We start from the raw sequence: 24,837 nt of genomic DNA, 5'->3' as shown, positions 1-24,837 counted from the left end.
TGACAGTGTTAGAATTAAAAAAAACAAGGCTTAATCATGCGCTCTCTCTCCATCCGTCTCTTGTCTGCAGGTATGTTTTGATGTGAGAGAGGGTGCCAACCCCAAGTCCCGTCATCACGATCTCACCCACACTTAAGATAACCTTCGGGTCAACTGGGGGCCCAAGGCTAGTCAGGAGACACCGCTAGAGACACTATTATGTAATTGTGATGACATGAGAGAATATTAAGTTTAGTAGCACTGTGATTCATTAATCATATGCTGTCTTCCCTGCTCCTCTGTTCTTACCTCTTTCCCTTTCTGTCTTTTACACTCTCTCATACCTCTCTCTCCACCTCCTCTTTCTGCCTGTTTTTATAATGCACACTAGATGTGCACTGAAGTACAGATTGAACTTGAATTTATAATATTACAATTATAATATTTATCATGCATGTATTATGTATTTATAACACTTGGATAATTAACTTCTTTCAATAAAGAGTTTCACATTCTCTACTGGCTGAAATTAAGTCTCATTTGATGAACTACTACACCTATCCTGTGTCATCAGATCAAATTAGATAGTGAGATTAACTGGTTTTAGAGTATTTACATGATGCATAGGAAGTGTAGTGTACTGTTTTTAAAAAGTTGTTTCTGTATATATTCATTACAAATCAGCCTTTAAGTGTATAATTGTAATACATACATGCAGACAAAGTGTTAATTAAAAGACTGGAGTTTGATACTCCTGTTATTGGATATGACTGAAAAATAATGTCTCACAGACATTAATACCGGAACTGCACCTTTATTTGCCAAGGTAGAGTACATGATCAGTGAATATATGCAATATACAGGCTACAATGTGGGGATCTCATTCATGGTAATAACTACATGTATATACGACTTGCATCCTTGGCACAAAGTTATATTATATTCTACTCAATCCATAGGCTTCATTAATGTCATTCAGACTGTTTTGAAGTTGATTCAACCTGCTATGATAGCTGATGTTCATAGCTAGGTTCTGATACACAGATCGGCTACATAGCTAGCAACACATCCATAGGCATACAGTTATTTTTATCCTCCACTGCACAATAAACAAGAAAATAGTTAGCTAGCTACGTTACTTCAGCTGCATTGCATGGCAAATATCTGCAAGGCAAGCTTACAAAAATTTACATTCAATTTGCAGTAAATACTTTAGCTAGCTAGATTATTTACATCCACTGTTTCACAAGACGACAGCCTGGTTTGCTGGTTGTTTCAGGAGTCCCTAAAACATTAAACAACCAGAATTACAATTTCATACTCAAGTCACAACGCCAATAAAGCTAGCCAGTTAGCTAATGTTTGCTAGTCAGATAGCTTGCTAAATAGCGATTTTCGTAAATTAACTTTGACATAAAAATATGCATAATCGTTTGTCTCTACATTAGCTAACATATTCCTCTCAACTGTACATTTTATTTGCATGATTCGTTATGACGTTATAATGACTTACATTTGCTTCCATCCTAGTATTTCGTCAGCCATCTTTGCTGAAGAAAGTCTCCAGCGTTGGGTCGCATAGCGTCATGGGAACCACTCGATATGATTGGTCATCCCCCAGCGGCCGCCGCTATCATTTGCATAAGGTTGGGAAAGATTTAAGTTTTTCACAGGGTCCCCGTCCTCTCCACTTTCCTTATATTGAAAATGAATGGGAAGCGGTGTTTCACCGGGTAGCTTTAGCAGAGCAGGAATTTGATGAACTGATTTATTGGAAAGATGGCTTGCTATAACGGTGTCATGTTGAAAGCACTGAGCTCTTCAGTAATGCCATTCTACTGTCAATGTTTGTCTATGAAGATTGCATGGCTCTGTGCTCGATTTTATACACCTGTCAGCAACGGGTGTGGCTGGAATAGCCATGTAGCTAGCTACTTTAGTTGACGTGACTGGCACACTTTAGTTAGCTAGCTAGTTAATTTCCTTTGTGTAAATAGCTAACTTAGCTAATCAAGTCCTGCAGGGACTGGTTGATGTTTCTGTTTGAATTTGAGTTATCGTAGGCCATATTGCCCACTCATTTGTATTTAACAATAAATACTGGTTCAATATTTGTATCTTTACGAGGGGTGTCTAATATGTGGTAGGCATATAACGTTAGATAACAAGTAAGTTAACGAAGTAGTTGGCTAATTAGCCAGCTAACGTTAGCTAGCAGTTAGCTGGATTCTCTACAGTGCGATGTAAAACATAGCAATGTTTTTAATTCATGGTTTTACAAACTTGAACTAGTAATATTAGACATTTCTTAATTATAGGTTAAACTGTAGCGGACAGAATCGCCTCTGCTGCCACCCTTTCCCCTGACCACAGGCAGCAGAAGAGCCCGGTTGGTGACGTGCCCATTATCGAGGAAGGTGAGCGCCATAGAGATTATTTTATGATTGATCATAATGGTGAGAACTAACTACTTTTTTCTTATAAAAATGGTATTCCATTTTGTATCCTTTGCGTTGTTTGACTGCATGATGCGTGTTCACTGATGTCATTCAGGCTGTGATCCGTGCAAGTACACAATGTTGTTGTAGCCATGGCTATGGCTAAACTTTCAATAGGGTATTCTTACTTTCAATCTGTTCCCTTTACAGCAGTCTGGGTTCCTATCTGTGGCTACTATTTGTTGTTTTGAGGTCATATTTTTATTGTGCAGGGGCAAGAGCCTTAGAGCAATATACTTATTGTTCTATCTACACGGAACAAAAATATACACATTAAAGTGTTTGTCCCATGTTTCATGAGCTGAAATAAAAGACCCCAGAAATGTTCCATACGCACAAAAAGCTTACTTCTCTCAAATGTTGTGCACAAATTTGTTTACAGCCCTGTTAGTGAGCATTTCTCCTTCGCCAAGATAATCCAACAATAGAAGGCCACTCTAAAATGTGCAGTTTTGTCACAACACAATGCCACAGATGTCTCAAGTTGAGGGAGTGTGCAATTGACATGCTGACTGCAGGAATGTCCACCAGAGTTGTTGCCAGATAATTACATGTTCTTTTCTCTACCATAAGCCGCCTCCAATGTCGTTTTAGAGAATTTGGCAGTACGTCCAACCGGCCTCACAACCGTAGACCACATGTAACCACGCCAACCCAGGACCTCCACATCCGGCTTCTTCACCTGCGGGATCGTCTGAGACCAGCCACACGGGCAGCTGATGAAACTGTGGGTTTGCACAACCAAATAATTTCTGCACAAACTGTCAGAAACCGTTTCAGGGTATCTCATCTGCGTGCTCGTCATCCTCACCAGGGTCTTGACCTGAATGCAGTTTGGCGTCGTAACCGACTTCAGTGGGCAAATGCTCACCTTCGATGGCCACTGGCACGCTGGAGAAGTGTGCAATCCACAGATAAATCCAGGTTTCAACTATACCGGGCAGATGGCATCGTGTGGCGAGCGGTTTGCTGATGTCAACGTTGTGAATAGAGTGTCCCATGGTGGGGTTATGGTGTGGGCAGGCATAAGTTATGGACAACGAACACAACTGCATTTTATCAATGGCAATTTACATGCATAAAGATACCGTGACGAGATCCTGAGGCCCATTGTCGTACCATTCATCCGCCGCCATCACCTATGTTTCAGCATGATAATGCACGGCCCTATGTTGCAAGGATCTGTACACAATTCCTGGAAGCTGAAAATGTCCCAGTTCTTCCATGGCCTGCATACTCACCAGACATTATCACCCATTGAGCATGTTTGGGATGCTTGTTCCAGTTCCCGCAAATATCCAGCAACTTCGCACAGCCATTGAAGAAGAGTGGGACAACCTTCCACAGGCCACAATCAACAGCCTGATCAACTCTATGCGAAGGAGATGTGTCGCGCTGCATGAGGCAAATGGTGGTCACACCAGATAATGACTGGTTTTCTGATATATGCCCCTACTTTTTTTTAAAGGTATCTGTGAACAACAGATGCAAATCTGTATCCCCAGTTGTGAAATCCATAGATTAGGGCCTAATTTATTTATTTCAGTTGACATATTTCCTTATATGAACTGTAACTCAGTAAAATCTTTGAAATTGTTGCATATTGCGTTTATTTTTGGTCAGTGTAGTTGTTCAACTAGACCAGTGGTTCCCAAACTGTGGGGCGCACGTGTTTATTATATATATATATATATATATATATATATTTTTTTTTTTATCAACTGAGTCCAGCTTTAAACTTACTCTTGAAAGTTGTAATAGTAGAATGCACAAGGTGCAATTTCTAAATTGGGTAGTGCATCGTCAGTTCCTTGTCATGTTAGTCATTTTATACCTTAGAGAGCTATTTATAACTTGTCAGTAATGTCTAGATCAACTAGCCCATGTCAGGTAACGTTTTTTTATTTAGGTTTTTTAGCCCATAGATATTGTTGTAATTTTTTGTCACTCAAATATCACATGAATACACATTAGACATGTGTAGTAAATGTATGGAATTGCAAGAAAATAAGCTTTAAACCTGCAAAATTCTCTCTTCAAACGATGGGTGTGAACAGTTTGTGCCATGAACAGTACTTGTGCCCATAGAAATAGACGTGGCACGCCAGCTTGCGTTATATTCCCCAATGCTGGAAGGGGGACCCTGAGTGGGAAAAGTTTGGGAACCCCTGTATTAGACTCTCTTGTCTCACCCTCAGGCGCTGTTGGCACGGCTGACGACCCAACTGCTATCACCACCATCCAGTCTGCTGCCACTTTCTCTTCTGATCAGCCAATCGAGTATCTGTTCAAGACGGAGGGAGGCAGGTTGCTGTAGGAGAGCTGTACCCTCCCACAGCGCAGGTAAAAGGGACTGCATGCAACACACTCAAACAGCCGGTCCCAATTTGTTCCTTTCCCCTTGGCCCTAACCCTTTGATGTTTGCAGATCTGTAAGGTTGAAGAAGTGGTTGAAGGATGAGATTCTGTACTGACCTTTGCCCGCCCCCCGTGTTCAGGTGATGTACGGGGTGATCCAGGTGTCTGATGGACAGGTGGATGGACAGACAGACGGAGCCTGTCAGCTTGGTGCTGAGGCACACACACACCAAAAACTATCCTATTGAAAAATAATGCTTTTTATTCATTGATGGAAAACCAGTTGAAGGAAATACATTTGACCATCATGCTTATCAGTCTATAGGTTAATTTGCATATTTTAATAGAATTAAATTGGCTTGTGTGTATTTTCTTTAGTTGGCATGTATCTTACACGCACAACATACAGACAGCCTGTTTTGAGCGGCATATCACCCCAGATAGCACTACAGCTGCTGCTGCAACTCCTCAGCTCGTTGGTGCTGGAGTGAAACATGCTTTTATAAGCCCATTCATTGCCCAACAATTCTAAATGCAATCGCATCTAGTTGCTATTTTTATTTCTTAACTGGTAATTGACACGCGCCATTCAAGTGCATAGGCAATGGTAGACAGGCTATCAGCGCATCACCCAACACTTTGCAATGTGAGCTGGAGGCAGTAGGCTGTGCATTTTGAAAACGTCGTTAATTGTTTGAAACCTGAAAGTTTTACTTTGAGGCATATTATGAGGCATGTCTTACCTTGCTTCACGTTTATAGGCAAAATACAACCATAGAAACGTGGAGGCAATTATTTTCTAAAGATAAAGGATTTCGCTCCTGTTCTAATGGTTTTTATAGCAACTTTATTTCGTTGTCCAGAAGCCAAAGGCACAATCCTAGTCATATTAGCAACCCATCCTAGTTGTTGCATCTTTAGATTCCTACTCTTTCTAAGTTTCTAACAGGGATTTTCATCTCTGTCTCTTGCATCAGGTGCGCTGTTTAGAAGGGTGTTTTCCCACCAGTTGAATTTTGGCAAATGTTTGAAAACACTTTTTTATTGGCTGCAACCCTGACACACACACGCACACTTCACAAGTTTGCTTTGTATCATATACAGTATATTTCCAGTTTCGCTGGAGTGTGTATTTTGATAAAGTTTCACCCATCATTTCCTTTCCCCACACACTTAATTGTGCATGGATGCATACTACCAGCTGTCCATTCACTTTACTTGTTGGATCTGTTCCTAGCCAAAAGGTATGTGATGTTGTTTTCCCAGTCTGGTGGATTGGAGGGGGAAGCCTCAGAGACTCACTACTACTACCCTGTCACTGACGGCACACAGACTACCATGGTGGCCGATGTTCAGGCTCCAGAAACACTGCTCACTCAAAGCACACCCACCAGTCAGTTGAAATGATAATGGCCATTCAAACAGCAGGTCCCAATTTGCTTCCCATGGGCCCTAACTCTTCAATGTTGGCATATCTGTAAGGTGTAAGCAACTCCACTACTCTGGTTATACTTATCCACTTCAGATCTGCAAAAATCAAGTCCTAGGCAGAGGGAGGGAATTCGGACTGGCTGAAACATTCAGTCAATCTGTACATTGTCTGTCTGCTTATTAGTGCCCTGTGTCTTTCAGGTCAGCTGTATGGGATGATGTCACCAAAGGACGTGTTAGGCGGAGCCAACCAGAGGTCCATAGCACCCTGCACAAAGATATTGAACACGTAACATCAAATCCTCTCTGTGTCTAGGTTACGCTATGACATCACCCATCACTGATTAGGCCTTCATCAATGGGCCTGGGTCATGTTCATTAGGCACCAAAAATACTGAAATATGGACGGACTACCTGGGCTTGTCCAATAAGAAACACTCATTTTGTTTTCCGTTTGAAAATATTTTCTGTTGCGTGCCCTAATGAACACGACCCTGGTTAAAGTAACACATGACACTGCCAATAGTCTTAAGTATTTGATACCTGGTGAATGTGGTGATACAGTACATGACCAATAGTATGTGGACACCTGCATTGGGGTTCAGAGCAAGGCGCTGCACAGATTTTCTAACCTTGACCACATAATGACTAGTTATTTTGGGATGCAATATGATTGTAGAACAGTAATTATTCTGCAGCACCTTGTTCTAGTATTGTCATGATATCAACATTTGTTGCCAGTTTATTAGGTACACAGTGAGTCACATGGCCGCAGCTTGCTATATAAAGCAGGCAGACTGGCATCGACATTAAGGTACTGTTAGATTGAACGTTAGGATGGGCAAAACGAGTGACCTAAGTGATTTTTGAGCGTGGTATGATCATTGGTGCAAGGCGTGCCGGTTCCAGTATCTCAGAAAAGGCCGGCCTGCTGGGCTTTTCAAGCAAGACAGTGTCTAGAGTCTACAGAGAATGGTGCAACAAACAAAAAACATCCAGTCAGCGACAGTCCTGTAGGTGAAAACAGCTTGTTGATGAGAGGTTGAAGGACAATGGCAAGAATTGTGCAAGCTAACAGTGGCGGGCCACATTCAGGCAAATAACGGCGTAGTACAACAGTGGTATGCAGAATGGCATCTCGGAATGCACAACTTGTCAGTCCTTGTCACGGATGGGCTATTGCAGCAGACGACCACACCGGGTTCCACTCCTATCAGCTAAAAACAAGAAGAAGCGGCTCCAGTGGTCACGCGATCACCAACACTGGACAATTGAGGAGTGGAAAAACATTGCCTGGTCCGACGAATCCCGGTTCCTGTTGCGTCATGCTGATGGCAGAGTCAGGATTTGGCGTAAGCAGCATGAATCCATGGACCCATCCTGCCTGGTGTAAACAGTACAGGCTGGTGGTGTAATGGTGTGGAGAATGTTTTCCTGGCACACGTTAGGTCCCTTGATACCAATTGAGCAACGTGCTCCGAAAAATTCTGGCTGTTCTGGAGGCAAAGGGGAGTCCGACCCGGTACTAGATGGGTGTAATAAACTGGCCACTGAGTGCATCTACACTCAGTTGTCATAGACATATTATTAAAAATGAGAAGCCTTTTATCTTTGAAATAAAAACTATTATGGAAAGGCTTATTTAAATGCAAAATTGAGCCGAACACCAAGTCTGTTGGTTGACTGTTTCACTACTGCTAATAGCTGACTGTCATTGGTGTTCTGTATCAGTTGTTATTGGAGTCACTGAGCAAATAATGCATTTGATGGTTCTTTGTGTATTCTTATTTGTTTTACTTTGGATCCCATCCCATTTCCAAAAGTTTGACAAACTTTTCTAAGAAGTTAATATCACCCTCAGCATCAAATATTATTTTGTGTTATAGGTTGTTTTGTTGTAATTTCTATTAAATTCATGTGAAAGAGATGTACTTATTTATAGTGACACTGTAAATCTACTACACTGAAAATGAAAACAACTAACAGTATTTACAATCTCACTATCATGAGTGGACTATGTACCTTGTATTCAGCTGTGATGATTGATGATTGAGTTTTAAATACCACAGGCGTTTACGTAGACTAATACTTCAAAGACCGTATGTCAGTAGGAATAATTTACTGTAAAATACTAAACAAGTTAAACCGGTTATTGAAATAAACCAATAGACTGCTTGATGTTGATATACGTCACGTAGGTAATGGGGTGTTCCCAGTTTCGACGGAAGACCTATCATACTTTTCTACAGGTGCAGTCGGTCGTTGCGGAAGGGCATAGAGTTGTTCGTCGAAATTAAATATTTCAAACCGAGTGGGCCAACGTTTCAACAATTACTGAATTGCACTTTCGTTCCTGGAATAATCGAACGTTTTGATTGTAAAGACACTTTACCGAAATCGGACACTTCACTGGCTTTTAAAACAAAGGCTTCAGTTGTTGGGGCCGACATGTTTGTCAGCGGCTTGGTTTCGGTGTTTCTGTTCTTTCATGCAACCGGTAAGTACTCCTTCTGTTGATATAAACTCCTCATGACTTTAGACTAGGCCTACGTTTACGCTAGCCTACGTTTCAATTGAGTATTTATTGTATTGGTAAGATATGCACTTGATTGCTGTATATTTTCTATACTTGAACTTTAGGCCCACAGGTAGGCACTGGTCTTAGATCAGTTTACCCAACCCAAAATAAGAAAACATAATTAACAGACCTGGGATCAGTAGGGGCTTGCCTTGGCTACGTCATTGTACACCTTTCTTATAAAGCAGGAAACAATATATCTACAATCATTCACATCTGACTAACTATTAAAAATATAACCTAGTCAGAGTATTACTCTGTTGCAGCTGGCTGATGGGCGTTATTAGATCAAATTAAAATAAAATAAAATGTTATTTGCCACATGCGCAAAATACAACAGGTGTAGACCTTATAGTGAAATGCTTACTTACAAGCCCTTAACCAACAATGCAGTTTTAAGAAAAATGTGTTAAGTAAAAAATAGATAAGTATAAAAAAATTACATAATTAAAGAGCAGCAGTAAAATAAAATAACAGTAGGGAGGCTTTATACAGGGGGTACTGGTACAGGTTCAATGTGCGGGGGTACTGTTGGGCGTAGCACAGAGAATTTCCGACCAAACCATAACGTCAATACTTCCTGAATTCCTGACTTGGAAGACAACCAATATCTTCTAAACATCCATGTCTAGTTGCAGGTGGTTCATTTGAATTTAGAAAATGCTCGTTATTAAATTAAATATATTTTTTGCTCCATGAAGTAATCCAACAATGTGTACGCCACCATCTTGTCTATTTCAAATCTTCTCACTGGGCGGATTCGATTTTGCTGAGCTGCGGGGCACCGGTCCATGGCCGTGGTGTGAACGGGCAAAAGCAGTGAGAGAGGAGCGCACTTCTCAAATTGAACAGTAATCTGAGACACTCGGTCATGTTGTCAACAAGAAAGCATGGTGCATCATCCAGAAACATCTCTTTTCCATAAAATAAAGTGCCTTCGGAAAGTATTCAGACCTCTTGACTTTTTCCACATTTTGTTACGTTACAGCCTTATTCTAAAATGGATTAAATAACAATTTCCTCAGCAATCTACAAACAATACCCTATAATGACAAAGCGAAAACAGGTTTTTAGAATTTTTTGAAAATTTATTAAAAACTAAAAACTGATACCTTATTTACATAAGTATTCACACCCTTTGCTATGAGACTCGAAATTGTGCTCAGGTACATCCTGTTTCCATTGATCATCCTTGAGATGTTTCTACAACTTGATTGGAGTCCACCTGTGGTAAATTTAAATTGATTGGACATGATTTGGACATAGTGGCCTCCATCATTCTTAAATGGAAGAAGTTTGGAACCACCAAGACTCTTCCAGTGCTGGCCGCCCGGCCAAACTGAGCAATCAGGGGAGATGGGCCTTGGTCAGGGAGGTGACTAAGAACCCGATGGTCACTCTGACAGCTCTACAGTCCCTCTGTGGAGATGGGAGAAGCTTCCAGAAGGACAACCGTCTCTGCAACACTCCACCAATTAGGCCTTTATGGTAGAGTGGCCAGACGGAAGCCACTCCTCTGTAAAAGGCACATGACAGCCCGCTTGGAGTTTGCGAAAAAGGCACCTAAAGACTCTCAGACCATGAGAAACAAGTTTCTCTGGTCTGATGAAACCAAGATTGAACTCTTTGGCCTGAATTGAAAGCGTCACATCTGGAGAAAATCTGGCACCATCCCTACGGTGTTGGCAGCATCATTCTGTGGGAATGTTTTTCAGTGGCCGGAACTGTGAGACTAATCACGATCGTGGCAAAGATGAACTGAGCAAATTACAGAGAGATCCTTGAATAAAACCTGCTCAGGACCTCAGACTGGGGCGAAGGTTCACCTTCCAACAGGACAACAACCCTAAGCACACAGCCAAGACAACACAGGAGTGATTCGGGACAAGTCTCTAAATGTCCTTGAGTGGCCCAGCCAGAGCCCGGACTTGGACCCGATCGAACATCTCTGGAGAAACCTGAAAAAAACTGTGCAGCAACGCTCCCCATCCAACCTGACAGAGCTTGAGAGGAGCTGCAGAGAAGAATGGGAGAAACTCCCCAAATACAGGTGTGCCAAGCTTGTAGCGTCATACCCAAGAAGACTCGAGGCTGTAATCGCTGCCAAAGGTGCTTCAACAAAGTACTGAGTGAAAGGTCTGAATACTTACAGTACCAGTGAAAAGTTTGGACACCTACTTATTCCAGGGTTTTTCTTTTTTTAAACTATTTTCTACATTGTAGAATAATAGTGAAGACTTCAAAACTGTGAAATGACACATACAGTGAGGGGGGGAAAAAGTATTTGATCCCCTGCTGATTTTGTACATTTGCCCACTGACAGACATGATCAGTCTATAATTTTAATGATAGGTTTATTTGAACAGTGAGAGACAGAATAACAAAAAAATCTAGAAAATGCATGTCAAAAATGTTATATTGATTTGCATTTTAATGAGGGAAATAAGTTTCGACTCCTCTGCAAAACATGACTTATTACTTGGTGGCAAAACCCTTGTTGGCAATCACAGAGGTCAGACGTTTCTTGTAGTTGGCCACCAGGTTTGCACACATCTCAGGAGGGATTTTGTTCCACTCCTCTTTGCAGATCTTCTCCAAGTCATTAAGGTTTCGAGGCTGACGTTTGGCAACTCAAACCTTCAGCTCCCTCCACAGACTTTCTATGGGATTAAGGTCTGGAGACTGGCTAGGCCACTCCAGACATTAATCCCATGTCTCTCACTGTTCAAATAAACCTACCATTAAAATTATAGACTGATCATGTCTTTGTCAGTGGGCAAATGTACAAAATCAGCAGGGGATCAAATACTTTTTTCCCTCACTGTATGGAATCATGTAGTAACCAAAAAAGTGTTGAATAAATAAAAATAGACACTCTTGCTTCCGGACAAGCTAAACACCATCTTTGTCCGCTTTCAGGACACTACAGTGCCACTGACGCGGCCCCCTACCAAGGCCGAAATGTGGCCGAAATGAGTAAGACATTTTAAGCGTGTTAACCCTCGCAAGGCTGCCGGCCCAGATGTCATTCCTAGCCACGTCCTCAGAGTATGCGCAGACATTACATTTACATCATTTAGCAGACGCTCTTATCCAGAGCGACTTACAAATGGGTGCATTCACCTTATAGCCAGTGGGATAACCACTTTACAATATGTTAATTTTTTTGGGTGGGGTAAGGGGGGGGTAGAATGATTACTTTATCCTATCCCAGGTATGCCTTAAAGAGGTGGGGTTTCAAGTGTCTCCGGAAGGTGGTGAGTGACTCCGCTGTCCTGGCGTCGTGAGGGAGCTTGTTCCACCATTGGGGTGCCAGAGCAGCGAACAGTTTTGACTGGGCTGAGCGGGAACTGTGCTTCCGCAGAGGTAGGGGAGGCAGGCCAGAGGTGGATGAACGCAATGCCCTCGTTTGGGTGTAGGGACTGATCAGAGCCTGAAGGTACGGAGGTGCCGTTCCCCTCACAGCTCCGTAGGCAAGCACCATGGTCTTGTAGCAGATGCGAGCTTCAACTGGAAGCTGGCTGTTGTGTTTACGGACATATTCAATCTCTCCCTATCCCAGTCTGCTGTCCCCACATGCTTCAAGATGGCCACCATTGTCCTTGTCGGAGCTAGAAACACAAGTATTTCGCTACACCCGCAATAACAGCTGCTAAACACGTGTATGTGACCCCCAAAAAATGTTTTGAATGAAATCAACTTTCACCCTGTCCAAAACAGGGTGTGGGGAAATTTTTTGGATCGTTTAGATATGTTTCTGCTTATACTTTCTGACATTTGGTAGGCTATTTGTTCGTCAACTTGTCTATAATTAGATACATGCAGCTTCTCTTCTGTCATTACTTGATGTTCGTCAAGAATACTAAATAAAGCCTTGCGTGCTCATCAGAATGTCATTAATCGATAGAATGATCAATGCATCATCAACAATCTAGTTGACATAATTTGTCCTATCACAGAGCGAGGACGTTTAGGGACCGGTTTTAAGGAAATGAAAAGCTGTGAAACCGATCCAACATGTTTTGCCTTGGATGCATATTTTATGTGGTTGAAAATGAAATACTGTCAGCTTTTGTCACTGAAAGAAGCGCATTCCACATTCTCACAAGATACTGAAATAAATAAATAATTTCTCCACTCCTGTTCCCGAGACAAAATTACCATTTAATCTATAATTTTACTGCGAGGAACACTTAATTCTGCAGGAGTTAATATTACAATAGGCTACATGTGAGGCCTACAGTCTGTCCAAACTTCAGTTACTATTAGGTTACTCCCATACAGTGCAAACCCATACAGTGCAATTTGATACATGCAAAGAGACATCACTTACAAAACATCAAAGTGTTATGAATGGCATTCGTGATTGTCATTCATTAGGCCTACACGTCTTGTAACCTCAATTGATGCCTAGACTGCTGTTCGTGTGCGTCTCGGTCTCGGCCACTCATCTCTGCCACATTTCAGTGTTATCATCGAAGAACATCGCATTTTGGAGCGTATTTCACAAGTTTTCAAGTCTATTTGCAAATTTTTCATGCAACTGACATGCGGTAATGATAAATAGTGTAATAGCCTACAGTTTACTTGGAATCTATGTTTTAATTATTGTGGTAAGCTCATGTTTTACCGGTACGGTGTACCCCCACTATTTATTTTGCCAGTACTCCGGACCGCACAGACTTACTTTCACCCCTGACAGTACCTAACCTGTAACGGCTAATGGACCATCACATTAGCCCGTTACAATCTGCTAGCTAACATCTGATATGTTTTTTTAATGTCCCTTTATGTTCTTAATAATATTATGATTCATGTGTGTAAGGCAATGAATGGATATTTAACTTTTTCAGACTGGCTGAAATGACCAGGGGTGTATTAATTATGTCTTGCAACCGTTTACCATTTTTAAGAACCAAATAGAAGCAAACGAAACAAAATGGGGAGGGACCTACCTGAATTTGTCCAATATAATCTAGTTTGTGTTCCAAAACGTTTTCTGTTTGGCGTAAATAGTTTCTGTTGCAAAATGTTTTGTAACAGAATCGCCGTAATGAAACAAAAGGTTAGTTGAAAAATTGCTGCCGGGGCTTTCCACTAGCTGTTGTAACGGCTGTATGGAAGCATTTACATATCACCGTTACAATGTGTAGCGAACTTGAAAGCAGAGTTGACAGGGAACAATATACTTTTCAAATGCGTACATTTTCCAGAGTAGACTCTCTGGTACTTTTAATGATATGACCCATTTTGTACATAGAAATTGACATTATAGGTCATTAATCAATCACAGCCATTATTTAGGATTGCACATACAGCAAATCGAAGGCACAGGGAGTCCCCTTTGAATCCATTTACCATTCATTCTGTTGGTGGTGCTCATAAAATCAATCAGAAGTTCAGAATTAGCAGAGAGCCCACTCTGGAAATCTTATGTACTTGAATATTGTTCCAAACAATATGTCTTAAAATGATCAAAATCAAAAAGGATACTTTTGAGATTCATATTAATATTTTTAATGTTGAATCAATTCATGTGAGAATTTGTATTTCAGAATCTCCAGAGCACACTATAAGGAGTATAATGACGCCAAGATGTTGTCTGTATCATATATGGTTCACGTATCATAAAGTCTTACAGGAGGCATGTATAGGTCTAAAAAAGGGCCTAAAATGGCCACTTTCATCATGATTTTCTCAAAAATGGTTTGTGATACAAATGTAAAAGGAACGTCAAACAGCCTTACTCCCAATGAAGTTTCTAGGTGAGAATTGCCAGAACAATCTGAGACACCCAAAAATATTTTCTGCCTACGCTGGCGTGGAAACGCTATTCATCTTTCTGAATATTCTCTGGTTTTTGGAGTACCAACTGCAAATGAACACGGTAGTTTATAAGAGACACGTTTCTTCCAAATCGAGAACGAAGAAAGTAGCGGCAAGAAAACATTTGTAAAAAAATGGCTGTCCGGCCTTTCCACTAGTGACAGTGTAACGGCTGTATGGAAGCATTTACCAATCAGTTAGAATGTGTAGCTACTTTCAAGCTGTAGTCCACTGTGAGTCAAGTCGGCATAGCCTAGTGATATGGTCATTTAACAACAGACACTTTAATGAGCCACACCATACTGAACTATTGGACAGCCTTTGTGCTGTACAAAACAGCCATTGGGTATTAGTGGACTATACAGTGAGGGGGAAAAAGTATTTGATCCCCTGCTGATTTTGTACGTTTGCCCACTGACAAAGAAATGATCTGTTTATAATTTTAATGGTAGGTTTATTTGATCAGTGAGAGACAGAATAACAACAAAAAAATCCAGAAAAACGCATGTCAAAAATGTTATATTGATTTGCATTTTAATGAGGGAAATAAGTATTTGACCCCACTGCAAAACATGACTTAGTACTTGGTGGCAAAACCCTTGTTGGCAATCAGAGGTCAGACGTTTCTTGTAAATGGCCACCAGGTTTGCACACATCTCAGGAGGGATTTTGTCCCACTCCTCTTTGCAGATCTTCTCCAAGTCATTAAGGTTTCGAGGCTGATGTTTGGCAACTCAAACCTTCAGCTCCCTCCACATATTTTCTATGGGATTAAGGTCTAGAGACTGGCTAGGCCACTCCAGGACCTTAATGTGCTTCTTCTTGAGCCACTCCTTTGTTGCCTTGGCCGTGTGTTTTGGGTCATTGTCATGCTGGAATACCCATCCACGGCCCATTTTCAATGCCCTGGCTGAGGGAAGGAGGTTCTCACCCAAGATTTGACGGTACATGGCCGCGTCCATCGTCCCTTTGATGCGGTGAAGTTGTCCTGTCCCCTTAGCAGAAAAACACCCCCAAAGCATAATGTTTCCACCTCCATGTTTGACGGTGGGGATGGTGTTCTTGGGGTCATAGGCAGCATTCCTCCTCCTCCAAACACGGCGAGTTGAGTTGATGCCAAAGAGCTCCATTTTGTTCTCATCTGACCACAACACTTTCACCCAGTTCTCCTCTGAATCATTCAGATGTTCATTGGCAAACTTCAGACGGGCATGTATATGTGCTTTCTTGAGCAGGGGGACCTTGCGGGCGCTGCAGGATTTCAGTCCTTCACGGCGTAGTGTGTTACCAATTGTTTTCTTGGTGACTATGGTCCCAGCTGCCTTGAGATCATTGACAAGATCCTCCCGTGTAGTTCTGTGCTGATTCCTCACCGTTCTCATGATCATTGCAACTCCACAAGGTGAGATCTTGCATGGAGCCCCAGGCCGAGGGAGATTGACAGTTCTTTTGTGTTTCTTCCATTTGCGAATAATCGCACCAACTGTTGTCACCTTCTCACCAAGCTGCTTGGCAATGGTCTTATAACTCATTCCAGCCTTGTGTCGGTCTACAATCTTGTCCCTGACATCCTTGGAGAGCTCTTTGGGCTTGGCCATGGTGGAGAGTTTGGAATCTGATTGATTGATTGCTTCTGTGGACAAGTGTGTTTTATACAGGTAACAAGCTGAGATTAGGAGCACTCCCTTTAAGAGTGTGCTCCTAATCTCAGCTTGTTACCTGTATTAAAGACACCTGGGAGCCAGAAATCTTTCTGATTGAGAGTGGGTCAAATACTTATTTCCCTCATTAAAATGCAAATCAATTTATAAAATTTTTGACATGCGTTTTTCTGGATTTTTTTGTTGTTATTCTGTCTCTCACTGTTCAAATAAACCTACCATTAAAATTGATCATTTCTTTGTCAGTGGGCAAACTTACAAAATCAGCAGGGGATCAAATACTTTTTTCCCTCACTGTAAGCTTAGTTTCAAGAGCTGAGCGAAACATTTGATTGGTGTAGAAGGCCTTTAAACATTCCACACATCAACACAAGGGCCACTACTTTCCACCTGTTATCTGTGTGGTTATTGTCTCACCTTGGAAACCCTAGCTCTGCTTCCCCACCCCCGAAACTCACGTGACAAGCAAACAAGGAAATCAGTCAATGGATGGAGTTTTGTTTTCTGATTTCATTTTACACACTGGAGACTTGGTTCCCATGCTTTTATCTGACCAAACCATTTCTCTAAATGGGCATACTAAACTCTTATCTCTCGGTTGTTCAGTCACTCACTACCCTCAGATATAGACTGTTGAGTTGAGATTGATCAATGATAATGGAGGTTGAGATTGTGCTTTGTTACTGAGCAGCACAGTGGGAGCGCTACTGTACAAGCTGTATCCTGGATACAGTGGTTGAAAAAGTATTCAATTTGTCATACTTGAGTAAAAGTAAAGATTTTCTATTAAGGTGACTCAAGTGAAAGTCACCCAGCTAAATACTACTTGAGTAAAAGTATCTGGTTTTAAATGTATTTATGTACAGTGGTGGAACAATTACACAATTGTCATACTTGAGTAAAAGTTAACAAATGCTATACATCAAATTATTTATATTAAGCACACTTGGGTATCATTTACAAACGCAGTATTTGTGTTTAATGAGTCCACCAGATCAGAGGCAGTAGGGATGACACCGCGTTGTATTGATAGGTGCGTGAATTGAACCATATTGCTGTCCTGCCTGAGCTTTCGAAATGTACTTTTGGGTGTCAGTGAAAATGTATGGGAGTAAAAGTTTTCAAAAATATAAATAGTAAAGTATAGATACCCCAAAGAACTAGTAAGTATTTTTACATAGTTACTTTACACCACTGGCTGGATATATAATATCCTCTAATACAACACTAATGTGTAGAAATGAGCTAGGCTATCCTATCCTGCATGTACTTGATAATGGAATGTACAGTATTACGACCCAGGTTGTGACCGTTACTAATGTCATGTGCGCCACCTGCCTCTGGTGCCTGTCTGTTGCTGGGACATACTTTTTGCAGTGAATGGCGTGACTGCTCAGTAGGTCTCTGGCTGGACCATAGACTCGAAATGTCTGGAGTGGACACACTCATAGTCCAGTCTATTCAAATATATAAAAAAGCTTTATTGTCCAAATGTCCATCCAATTTACATTAAGCAGAAAAACATCTAGTGTTCTTGGTTTCCCACTCTGAAAGGGCCCTTCAGACTGTTTTGGCCCAGTTTCACATGAAGGTTTCTGGCTCAGTACAGAGGAGTGAGTCACACTTACCACATTTACCAGTATTTGTCCACAGTCAGTCCACACCCTGTAGGCTTCAGGCCATTGGTTGGCAGAGCACCAGACATGCTCTTAGGGCTTTAAAGAGCGAGAGGGGCGGGTCATTAAAATGTTTAAAGTTCAGCAGAAACTAAACCAGTCATCTGAATGTGTGTGTTTCTGTTGCGGTAGTGGTAAGACTGGAGCACTTGGTGTTTTGAATTCCAAAGATGTCATCTCCTTCATGTCCCTGGCGTCTCTCTTTACTTTTCTCCCCCTTTCCCCAGGTGTAGAGGCGTTCACAGTCACAACCAGCAATGCAAATGTGAGGTCTAAAGTGAATGAGGGTAAGTCCTGTAGAATGGAAATGAACTCTCAATGGGCAGTTTCTGAAATAAACAAAAGCTTTCAGCTGTCATTGTGTGTGTTACAAGCAATAAATATTGTATTTAAAAAGTCTATTGTATTTATTATATGCTATTTTGCATATTTATCCCAAAGTAATGTAGTTAACATTATCAATCTCTTCTCTACAGGGGCTGATCTTTACTGCACTCACTCGGCTGACTTTGGGGCAAATGCAAGAGTTGAGTGGAAGTTTAGGGACATGAAGGGTTCTACGACCTATGTCATTTTCGATGGGAAACCCACCAGTAAGTACGCAAACTTTTCAGACTTGATTCCAAGGAGACACGTGACTTCTTGTATTTGTGTCGTGATTGTTTGCGTCTGTATTTTTCTACAATTAAGTCACAAATGAGTTACCGGCCATAATCATTCAATTTTGTAACATATCTTTTTTTAAATCATTGATTTATCTTTCTCTTGCTCTCTCTCTCAGCACCTTATGCGGACCGTGTCATTAGGTCTGATGGGATGCTGAGGTTCACTAAGGTGATAAGCAAAGATAATGGGGAGTATAGCTGCGAGGTGTCTGGCAATCAACAGTTTGGGCAGGTCAACATAAAGCTCACTGTTTTAGGTAAGGAGAGTCTTATCATCGAACTGTTGTGCAACATATCTATCATTTTGAGGTGAATTATTATTATTATTGAACAGAGCTAGACACTGCTTTGAGGGAATATCTCTGTGGGACTATATGAATCCCAGTGTGAGAAACTGATTGTCTGTAAATGTTATACACACAGGATAGAAACTACCTTGCAATCGGCTGCAGACAGTTTCATGTTGTCACAATACTATGACCATATGAGTGAATTGATCCGTGATACCATGACCATAAGATGTAAATTATAAAATAAGAAAAGATAGTACTTTATTCATTCACCAAAGGGGAAATGTGATTGCACCAGCCAATACAAATAACACAGATAAATACACAACAAACACACAGACCGTAAGAACTTCATGTAAAAACAAACAGACGCAACAGCTAGCTGGTTGCTGAGTCGCTAAAACAGGATAGCGCCGCTCTGCTCTCACTCTCTGCTACCTCTTACATCCTCCTGCAGTACCTCCATCCGTGCCCATGTGTAGGATCCCGACCTCTGTGACGACGGGGCATAGCGTGCTACTGTCCTGTCACGATGCACAGGGGTCTCCTTCCCCCACCTACAAGTGGTACAAGGACAAGATCCCCCTTCCTGAGGACCCCAGCAAGTTCCCTGCCTTCAAGAACTACACCTACAAGATCAATCCTCTCAATGGCAACCTGGTCAGTGCTGCTGAATCCTCCTCACCTGGGTCATATTCATTAGGGCACACTGTAGCAAACTATTTTGCAATATACAACAACAACGAGTTTATTTTATTAATTTTTGGAGCCTAATTAGTATAACCCAGGTCCCAGATGTGTTTGTGCTGTATGGTCAACTCGGCAAGCTAAAGGCGTCAGCATGCTTCAGTTCGGCTGGCGCCTAGCCAAACTCAGCTAGGCGGAACTAACGGGCGTGCTCACACACTCTTTGCTTGAAAAACTTGAAAAAAGCAGCAATAGTTCTTTGTCCGTTTTTAGACGCCTCAAAATAGTCCAAATTAATCTTAAGGTAACTCAAGACAGCTGTCATAAATGTTGACGTTTTTACTGAGGAGATCTTAATCGTGCAATCTTACTAATATGTTTGGTACAGTATTTCTCAAGTGAAATGTTTTGCATGAAAATGATTTATTCTCCAATTGAATGACAACAAACACTTAATTGAAGAATCCCTACTGTTGATCAATCACTGACAAAGGGGCGTTGACTTCGGCTGATGACTTCGGCTTGCCTCAAATTTATTTTGTGTGGACAAACAACCGGAAAGAAAACCGTCCGAAGACCAAAATGTCATCATATGCACGAACTGTTTCGGCTGGGAAGCATGCGAACGCCCTTAACACAGCAGTACTGTGTGGTAACTTCACAGCTCTCTCTCGTTTCAGTTGTTCACCCTGTATTTTATATCAGTGATTGTAAACATCTCCATATCTCTGCTGCAGGAGTTTCCCTCTGCTTCGTTGACGGATACAGGAGACTACAGCTGTGAAGCTATGAACGATGCCGGCCCTGTTCAACGCTGTCAAGCAGTGAGGATGGACGTCCGTAAGTGCCCTTTGCTTTCTATGGGGAAAAGCCCATTGCACACTAGCCTGGGCTACACAGGTGATAACAATCCCCAAAAAATGTTTTACCAGAGTTAAAAACAATATAGAATTGTTTGGCTAACTTATTTACTGGGCCATCAACTTAATGTAAAACACTATGGTTTGGTGGGAAGCTTACTGACAAATAAAAAATATAGGAAGGCGATAAACGAAGGTGTTTGCTGCACTGAAATGTAGGTCATACCACACATAGGCAGGGCTCTAAAATGCCACCGGTTGCATATGCTCCTAAATATTTTACTGTGCGGCTTGGAATGTTTTTGGTGGAGCACTAGTGGTCCTCGTAAAAAAAAGATCTGCCAGATAATTGTTTTAATGATTAGGCTTCACTGTTCCCGAGTGCCCTAGAGAAAAGCAAGTGGTGTTTGTACCATTACTACAGAGAAAACAGCTTGTCTCTAGCCTAAACCATTTTAAAGGTTGTGACCATGTTACCGGTGCTACGTTTTTCCCCTACTACTGCGCATTGGCGCTGTGGCTGGATGCATCTCAGTTGACGGGGTGCATTTTACATTCAGAAACCATGTTGCGGGCCGTTAAAGGCTGTATCTCAATCAATAAAAAAAAACCATTATCTGTTGTTCCTAAATTGTATTAAGTGCCCTGCACATATGTAAACCTAGTCAATCCTCCGACCTGTTCAGGTCTGTAGACTGCAACCATTTAGTCGCATTTTGACACCCTTTGACTTGCTGTTGCAGCAGAGTCACATGATATAACCTGTAAACCTCAAATGTTGCCATGCTGGTTGGGTTGGTAGTGGATGTTGCCGAACAAGCTTTTTGAAATCATAAACGGTGCTAGTAGGTGCTTGGCTATTTACTAGACTAGAAAGAACGTGAGGCTTTAAGTATCTAATACAGCTTATCAGTTACACACATTGTTTTCATCAATCAAATGTATTTCTAAAGCCTTATTTTACATCAGCAGTTTTCAAAGTGCTTTTACACTAATCTGGTCTAGATGTGTTATTTGCTTGGACCTTTATTGCATACAGAACACAAGGACAATGTTGTTCAACTGAACCTGAGATATTGAAACTATTTCACTCTCCCATTTTGACTTTGTCGTTTAGAAATGTGAGCCAGGGTAACGCATCTCATTTCCCTCCCTCTCTCGCTCTCTCACGCTCTCGCTCTCTCTCTCTCTAGGCAACATCAACACTGGAGGTATTGTTGCCGGGGTGATTGTGGCTCTCCTAGCCCTGGCACTGCTGGGCTTCGGACTGTGGTACGCCAACCGCAAAGGATACCTGCCCAGTGAGTTTACATCCCCTATTCACCCTAGCGACTCCTCGTCCTGTATTCATAAAGCGTCTAGTAGGAGTGCTGATCTAGGATCCGATTGACCTTTTCGATGATAATGAATGAGATTACTTGGACAGAGGGAACCTGATCTTTGATCTGTACTCCTACTTTAAGACAATTTATAAATACAGGGCCAGATCAGTGACTGATAACTTGCAGTTCATAATGTCTAATTCTATTTTTTATTTATTTTGCCCTTACAGAAAAGAGTGAAAGGTAACTGATTACTTTCTGTCTACTCTGTCTTTTATGTTCTTGTTAATGCATGACTTAGCAGATTGGTTTTACATTGCCAGAGTTTCATATTACAGCTATGTCCCTCTCTGGTTGCCCTGTGGCTGAGGGCTTACAGTAGTTTGGATGTTTTCCAATTGTGTTATATGTACAGTTTACATCAATGTTTTGTGATAACATTTCCTTGCACATCTTACAAACAGTAAATAATACAACAGTATAGTACACTATAAAGTAGTTGATAGCTATAAAGATATTTCTGTTGGCTCATATGTTGTTTCTCTTACAGCAAACCCAAACCCTCAGTGGTCTACCAGCCAACATCTGAGTACGGCGATGAAGGGGATGTATGTTTCATCTGTATTTTTCCACTTATTAATAGTCTGAGGCTTTTGTTTTTTTGGCCTTTCATTTCCGTAGGATTTCTTCCATCTCTCTCTCTTATGTTTGTGTAGTTTTTTTTGCAAGCAGAAAATATTATTGAAAATAACAGAAAATAATATTTGTCTATTTAGAAGGAACTCTCAGCTGCTGAAAATCATTTGTATATGCTTAGTTTGCTTAGTTTGCTCTCATAAGAAAATTCTGTTTTTGATAAACAAAACCCGTTGCATCCCTTTTATTATGTGGTTTGGTTGTCAGGGAAATGTTTTTGACTGAGTTCCCTTTCCTGTAAATTGTAATATGGCATTTAGCAGATTATTTGATCCAAAGCGACATAGTCATGCGTGCATACATTTTACTTATGGGTGGTTTCGGGAATCGAATCCACTATCCTGGCGTTGCAAGCACCATGCTCTATCAACTGAGTTACAGTGGACCACATACAGTACCACCTCTAAAGAGATAATGGCTGCTGTTCTTTTGGTCCTTTTGTATTCCAGTGAAATGGTGTAGCCTCGTTTCTTAACTGCAATCTTCTGTCTGTTTCAGGGGGAATTCAGACAGAAGTCTTCCTTCGTGGTATAGCCAGGGCATGCAACACATGTCCAGGATATACCCAGGAGTCTACAGCAACAACAGTGGCTATGGGTGCGTCCCAATAACATCTCCCCTTTCTCCTGAAGTGTGCTGTCATTAACTACTTCCCACAAATCTCAAAGCTTTGGGTTGTTGGAGGCATGGGTTAGTGGGAGTTTCCACCGTATTTCTTATACCAGTCATTTTCTTTCAAATCAGTGAAGGGAAGTGCACAAGTGCACACTTTGGGGGGAAGAAGATATAATTGGGACATTGCCTATAGATGACAATACCACTGCCCCTTTTACCTAGTCGCTGTGGATATGTGTGAATTGGTGTGGTTTGATTTTCTTTTCTTTTTTTATTCCATCTGTTTATAAAAATGTCCATTTTGGAATATTTCTCTAACTGGCAGTTACCTACATCTGCACTATTTTGTGTTGACTGTGTGTATAGATTAGAAAAAGTACTTCCATTTATACTTTATTTTTCAAGTGCCTCCATTTTGTGAAAGAAACCTCACATGCAAGGGGAAAAAAACTGGAAATTAATTAATGAAATATTCAACACTGGACATTAATTTTCTAATCCCATTAGAACATGCCTTCTTGTATGCCTTGCTTTCTTTATGGCTTTTTAAAGATGCGTCTCAAATTGCACCATATTCCCTATATAGTGCACTACTTTTGACAATGGGCCCTGGTCAAAAGTAGTGCACTATATAGGGGATATGGTACCATACCTCTTTATAAGGTATTCACCTGTGGATTGTTCAACCTGACACCAAAGCAGTGGAAATACCACAGCTACCTCTGTCCTATCCCTGGCTGTGACCCAAATGGCACCCTATTCCCTATAAAGTGCACTACTTTGGACCGGGGCTCATAGGGCTCTGGCCAAAAGTAGTGCATTATATAGGGAATATGGTGCAGTTTGGTACGCATACCTTGTGTGTCAAGTCTACTCTAAATCCATGCTGTCAGTGAGTTGTAATGTGAAATGTTTTGTTTACGGTAGATACCGAATTTTTTATGGTGTTGTGTTTTGATGTGTTTGTATTAGAATCAACTCCATTGTATTGTTGTTATGCATTTGCTTGTTGAGATGTTGCTGGTCCCAGATCTGTTTGTGCTGTCATGTCAACTCATGAGGAGTTGTCAAGACAGCAGAAACAGACTGGCAAGCAGGCTTGTTGAGCTGTACATGGTCTGTCTCTTTGTAAGTTTGATCAGGTTTAGCATCCCAAAGAAGCGATATTGTGCTCACAGTAAAATCATTCAAGGAACATAGGTGCACTCATAATGATATTTCTTTTGCATGAATTAGAATCAGGATTTAATCAATATATATTTTTGAGAATTGTAAGATTTTGACACGTTACTGTATATGTAGATTATAAGGTAAAACCTGATGCTAATATAACAATGCTTACATGAAGAACATTGTCTCTGAAAGACTCATTTTGTAATAAAATTGCGCTTTCCATATATTTTGACTGTGCATGATATTATATAATAACAAAATGTGATATTTTTATAAAATTGTCATCTGACATCCTTGTACCATCCGCACACACACCAGATGTAGCCAGAGGGTGGCAAGCTAAGATCATCCAGTGTTCTTCTGTACTGTTTCGTATTATGTATCATTCACAATAATCTGTTCGTCCAAGATCTAGATTATTGAAAGGTACACTGTTTTGTTTACAGTGAATACAATACACTGTTTCCACGTTTTGTAGGGCTAATTAGGAAACATATGATACCATCTGACCTTTGCAAATTA

The 24,837-nt window shown here is 41.1% G+C and overlaps 1 protein-coding gene and 1 long non-coding RNA gene across 4 annotated transcripts; both read left to right on the top strand.

Annotated features, from left to right (window-relative positions):
• Positions 1 to 1,650: 1,650 nt before the first annotated feature.
• On the top strand, positions 1,651 to 8,186 carry LOC311136247. Its single transcript, XR_014613858.1, has 3 exons — positions 1,651 to 2,396; positions 4,676 to 4,820; positions 6,468 to 8,186. It is a non-coding gene; the product is annotated as an uncharacterized lncRNA (long non-coding RNA).
• Positions 8,187 to 8,468: 282 nt separating this feature from the next.
• On the top strand, positions 8,469 to 24,541 carry LOC311136245 (junctional adhesion molecule A-like). 3 transcript variants are annotated; one of them, XM_084170376.1, is made up of 10 exons: positions 8,486 to 8,763; positions 18,235 to 18,294; positions 18,484 to 18,600; positions 18,789 to 18,929; positions 19,420 to 19,622; positions 20,387 to 20,489; positions 21,703 to 21,810; positions 22,062 to 22,074; positions 22,382 to 22,439; positions 23,026 to 24,541. In XM_084170376.1, exons 1-10 carry the CDS (start codon positions 8,715 to 8,717, stop codon positions 23,059 to 23,061), a joined length of 888 nt encoding a protein of 295 aa, XP_084026502.1. In that variant the 5' UTR covers positions 8,486 to 8,714; the 3' UTR covers positions 23,062 to 24,541. The 3 variants fall into 3 exon arrangements, 2 of the variants coding, with proteins under 2 accessions (XP_084026501.1, XP_084026502.1); XR_014613857.1 differs by lacking the exon at positions 22,062 to 22,074 and having other exon boundaries at positions 8,503 to 8,763; positions 21,703 to 21,814; positions 23,026 to 23,708; positions 23,766 to 24,541; XM_084170375.1 differs by lacking the exon at positions 22,062 to 22,074 and having other exon boundaries at positions 8,469 to 8,763; positions 21,703 to 21,814.
• Positions 24,542 to 24,837: the final 296 nt, after the last annotated feature.

Source organism: Coregonus lavaretus (assembly GCF_964263955.1).
Source record: "Coregonus lavaretus genome assembly, chromosome: 10".
Lineage (NCBI taxonomy): Eukaryota > Metazoa > Chordata > Actinopteri > Salmoniformes > Salmonidae > Coregonus > Coregonus lavaretus.
The sequence above is the reverse complement of the archived record's forward strand: the minus strand, read 5'-3'. Positions and strand labels throughout refer to the sequence as shown.

What these genes read in the sequence shown, in the direction of transcription:
- LOC311136245 (XM_084170376.1), top strand. Translation starts at nt 8,715, where the DNA reads ATGTTTGTCAGCGGCTTGGTTTCGGTGTTTCTGTTCTTTCATGCAACC. An exon ending in TCTGTTCTTTCATGCAACCG is followed by an intron (nt 8,764 to 18,234) that starts GTAAGTACTCCT and finishes CCCTTTCCCCAG; the next exon opens with GTGTAGAGGCGTTCACAGTC. An exon ending in AGCAGTGAGGATGGACGTCC is followed by an intron (nt 20,490 to 21,702) that starts GTAAGTGCCCTT and finishes CTCTCTCTCTAG; the next exon opens with GCAACATCAACACTGGAGGT.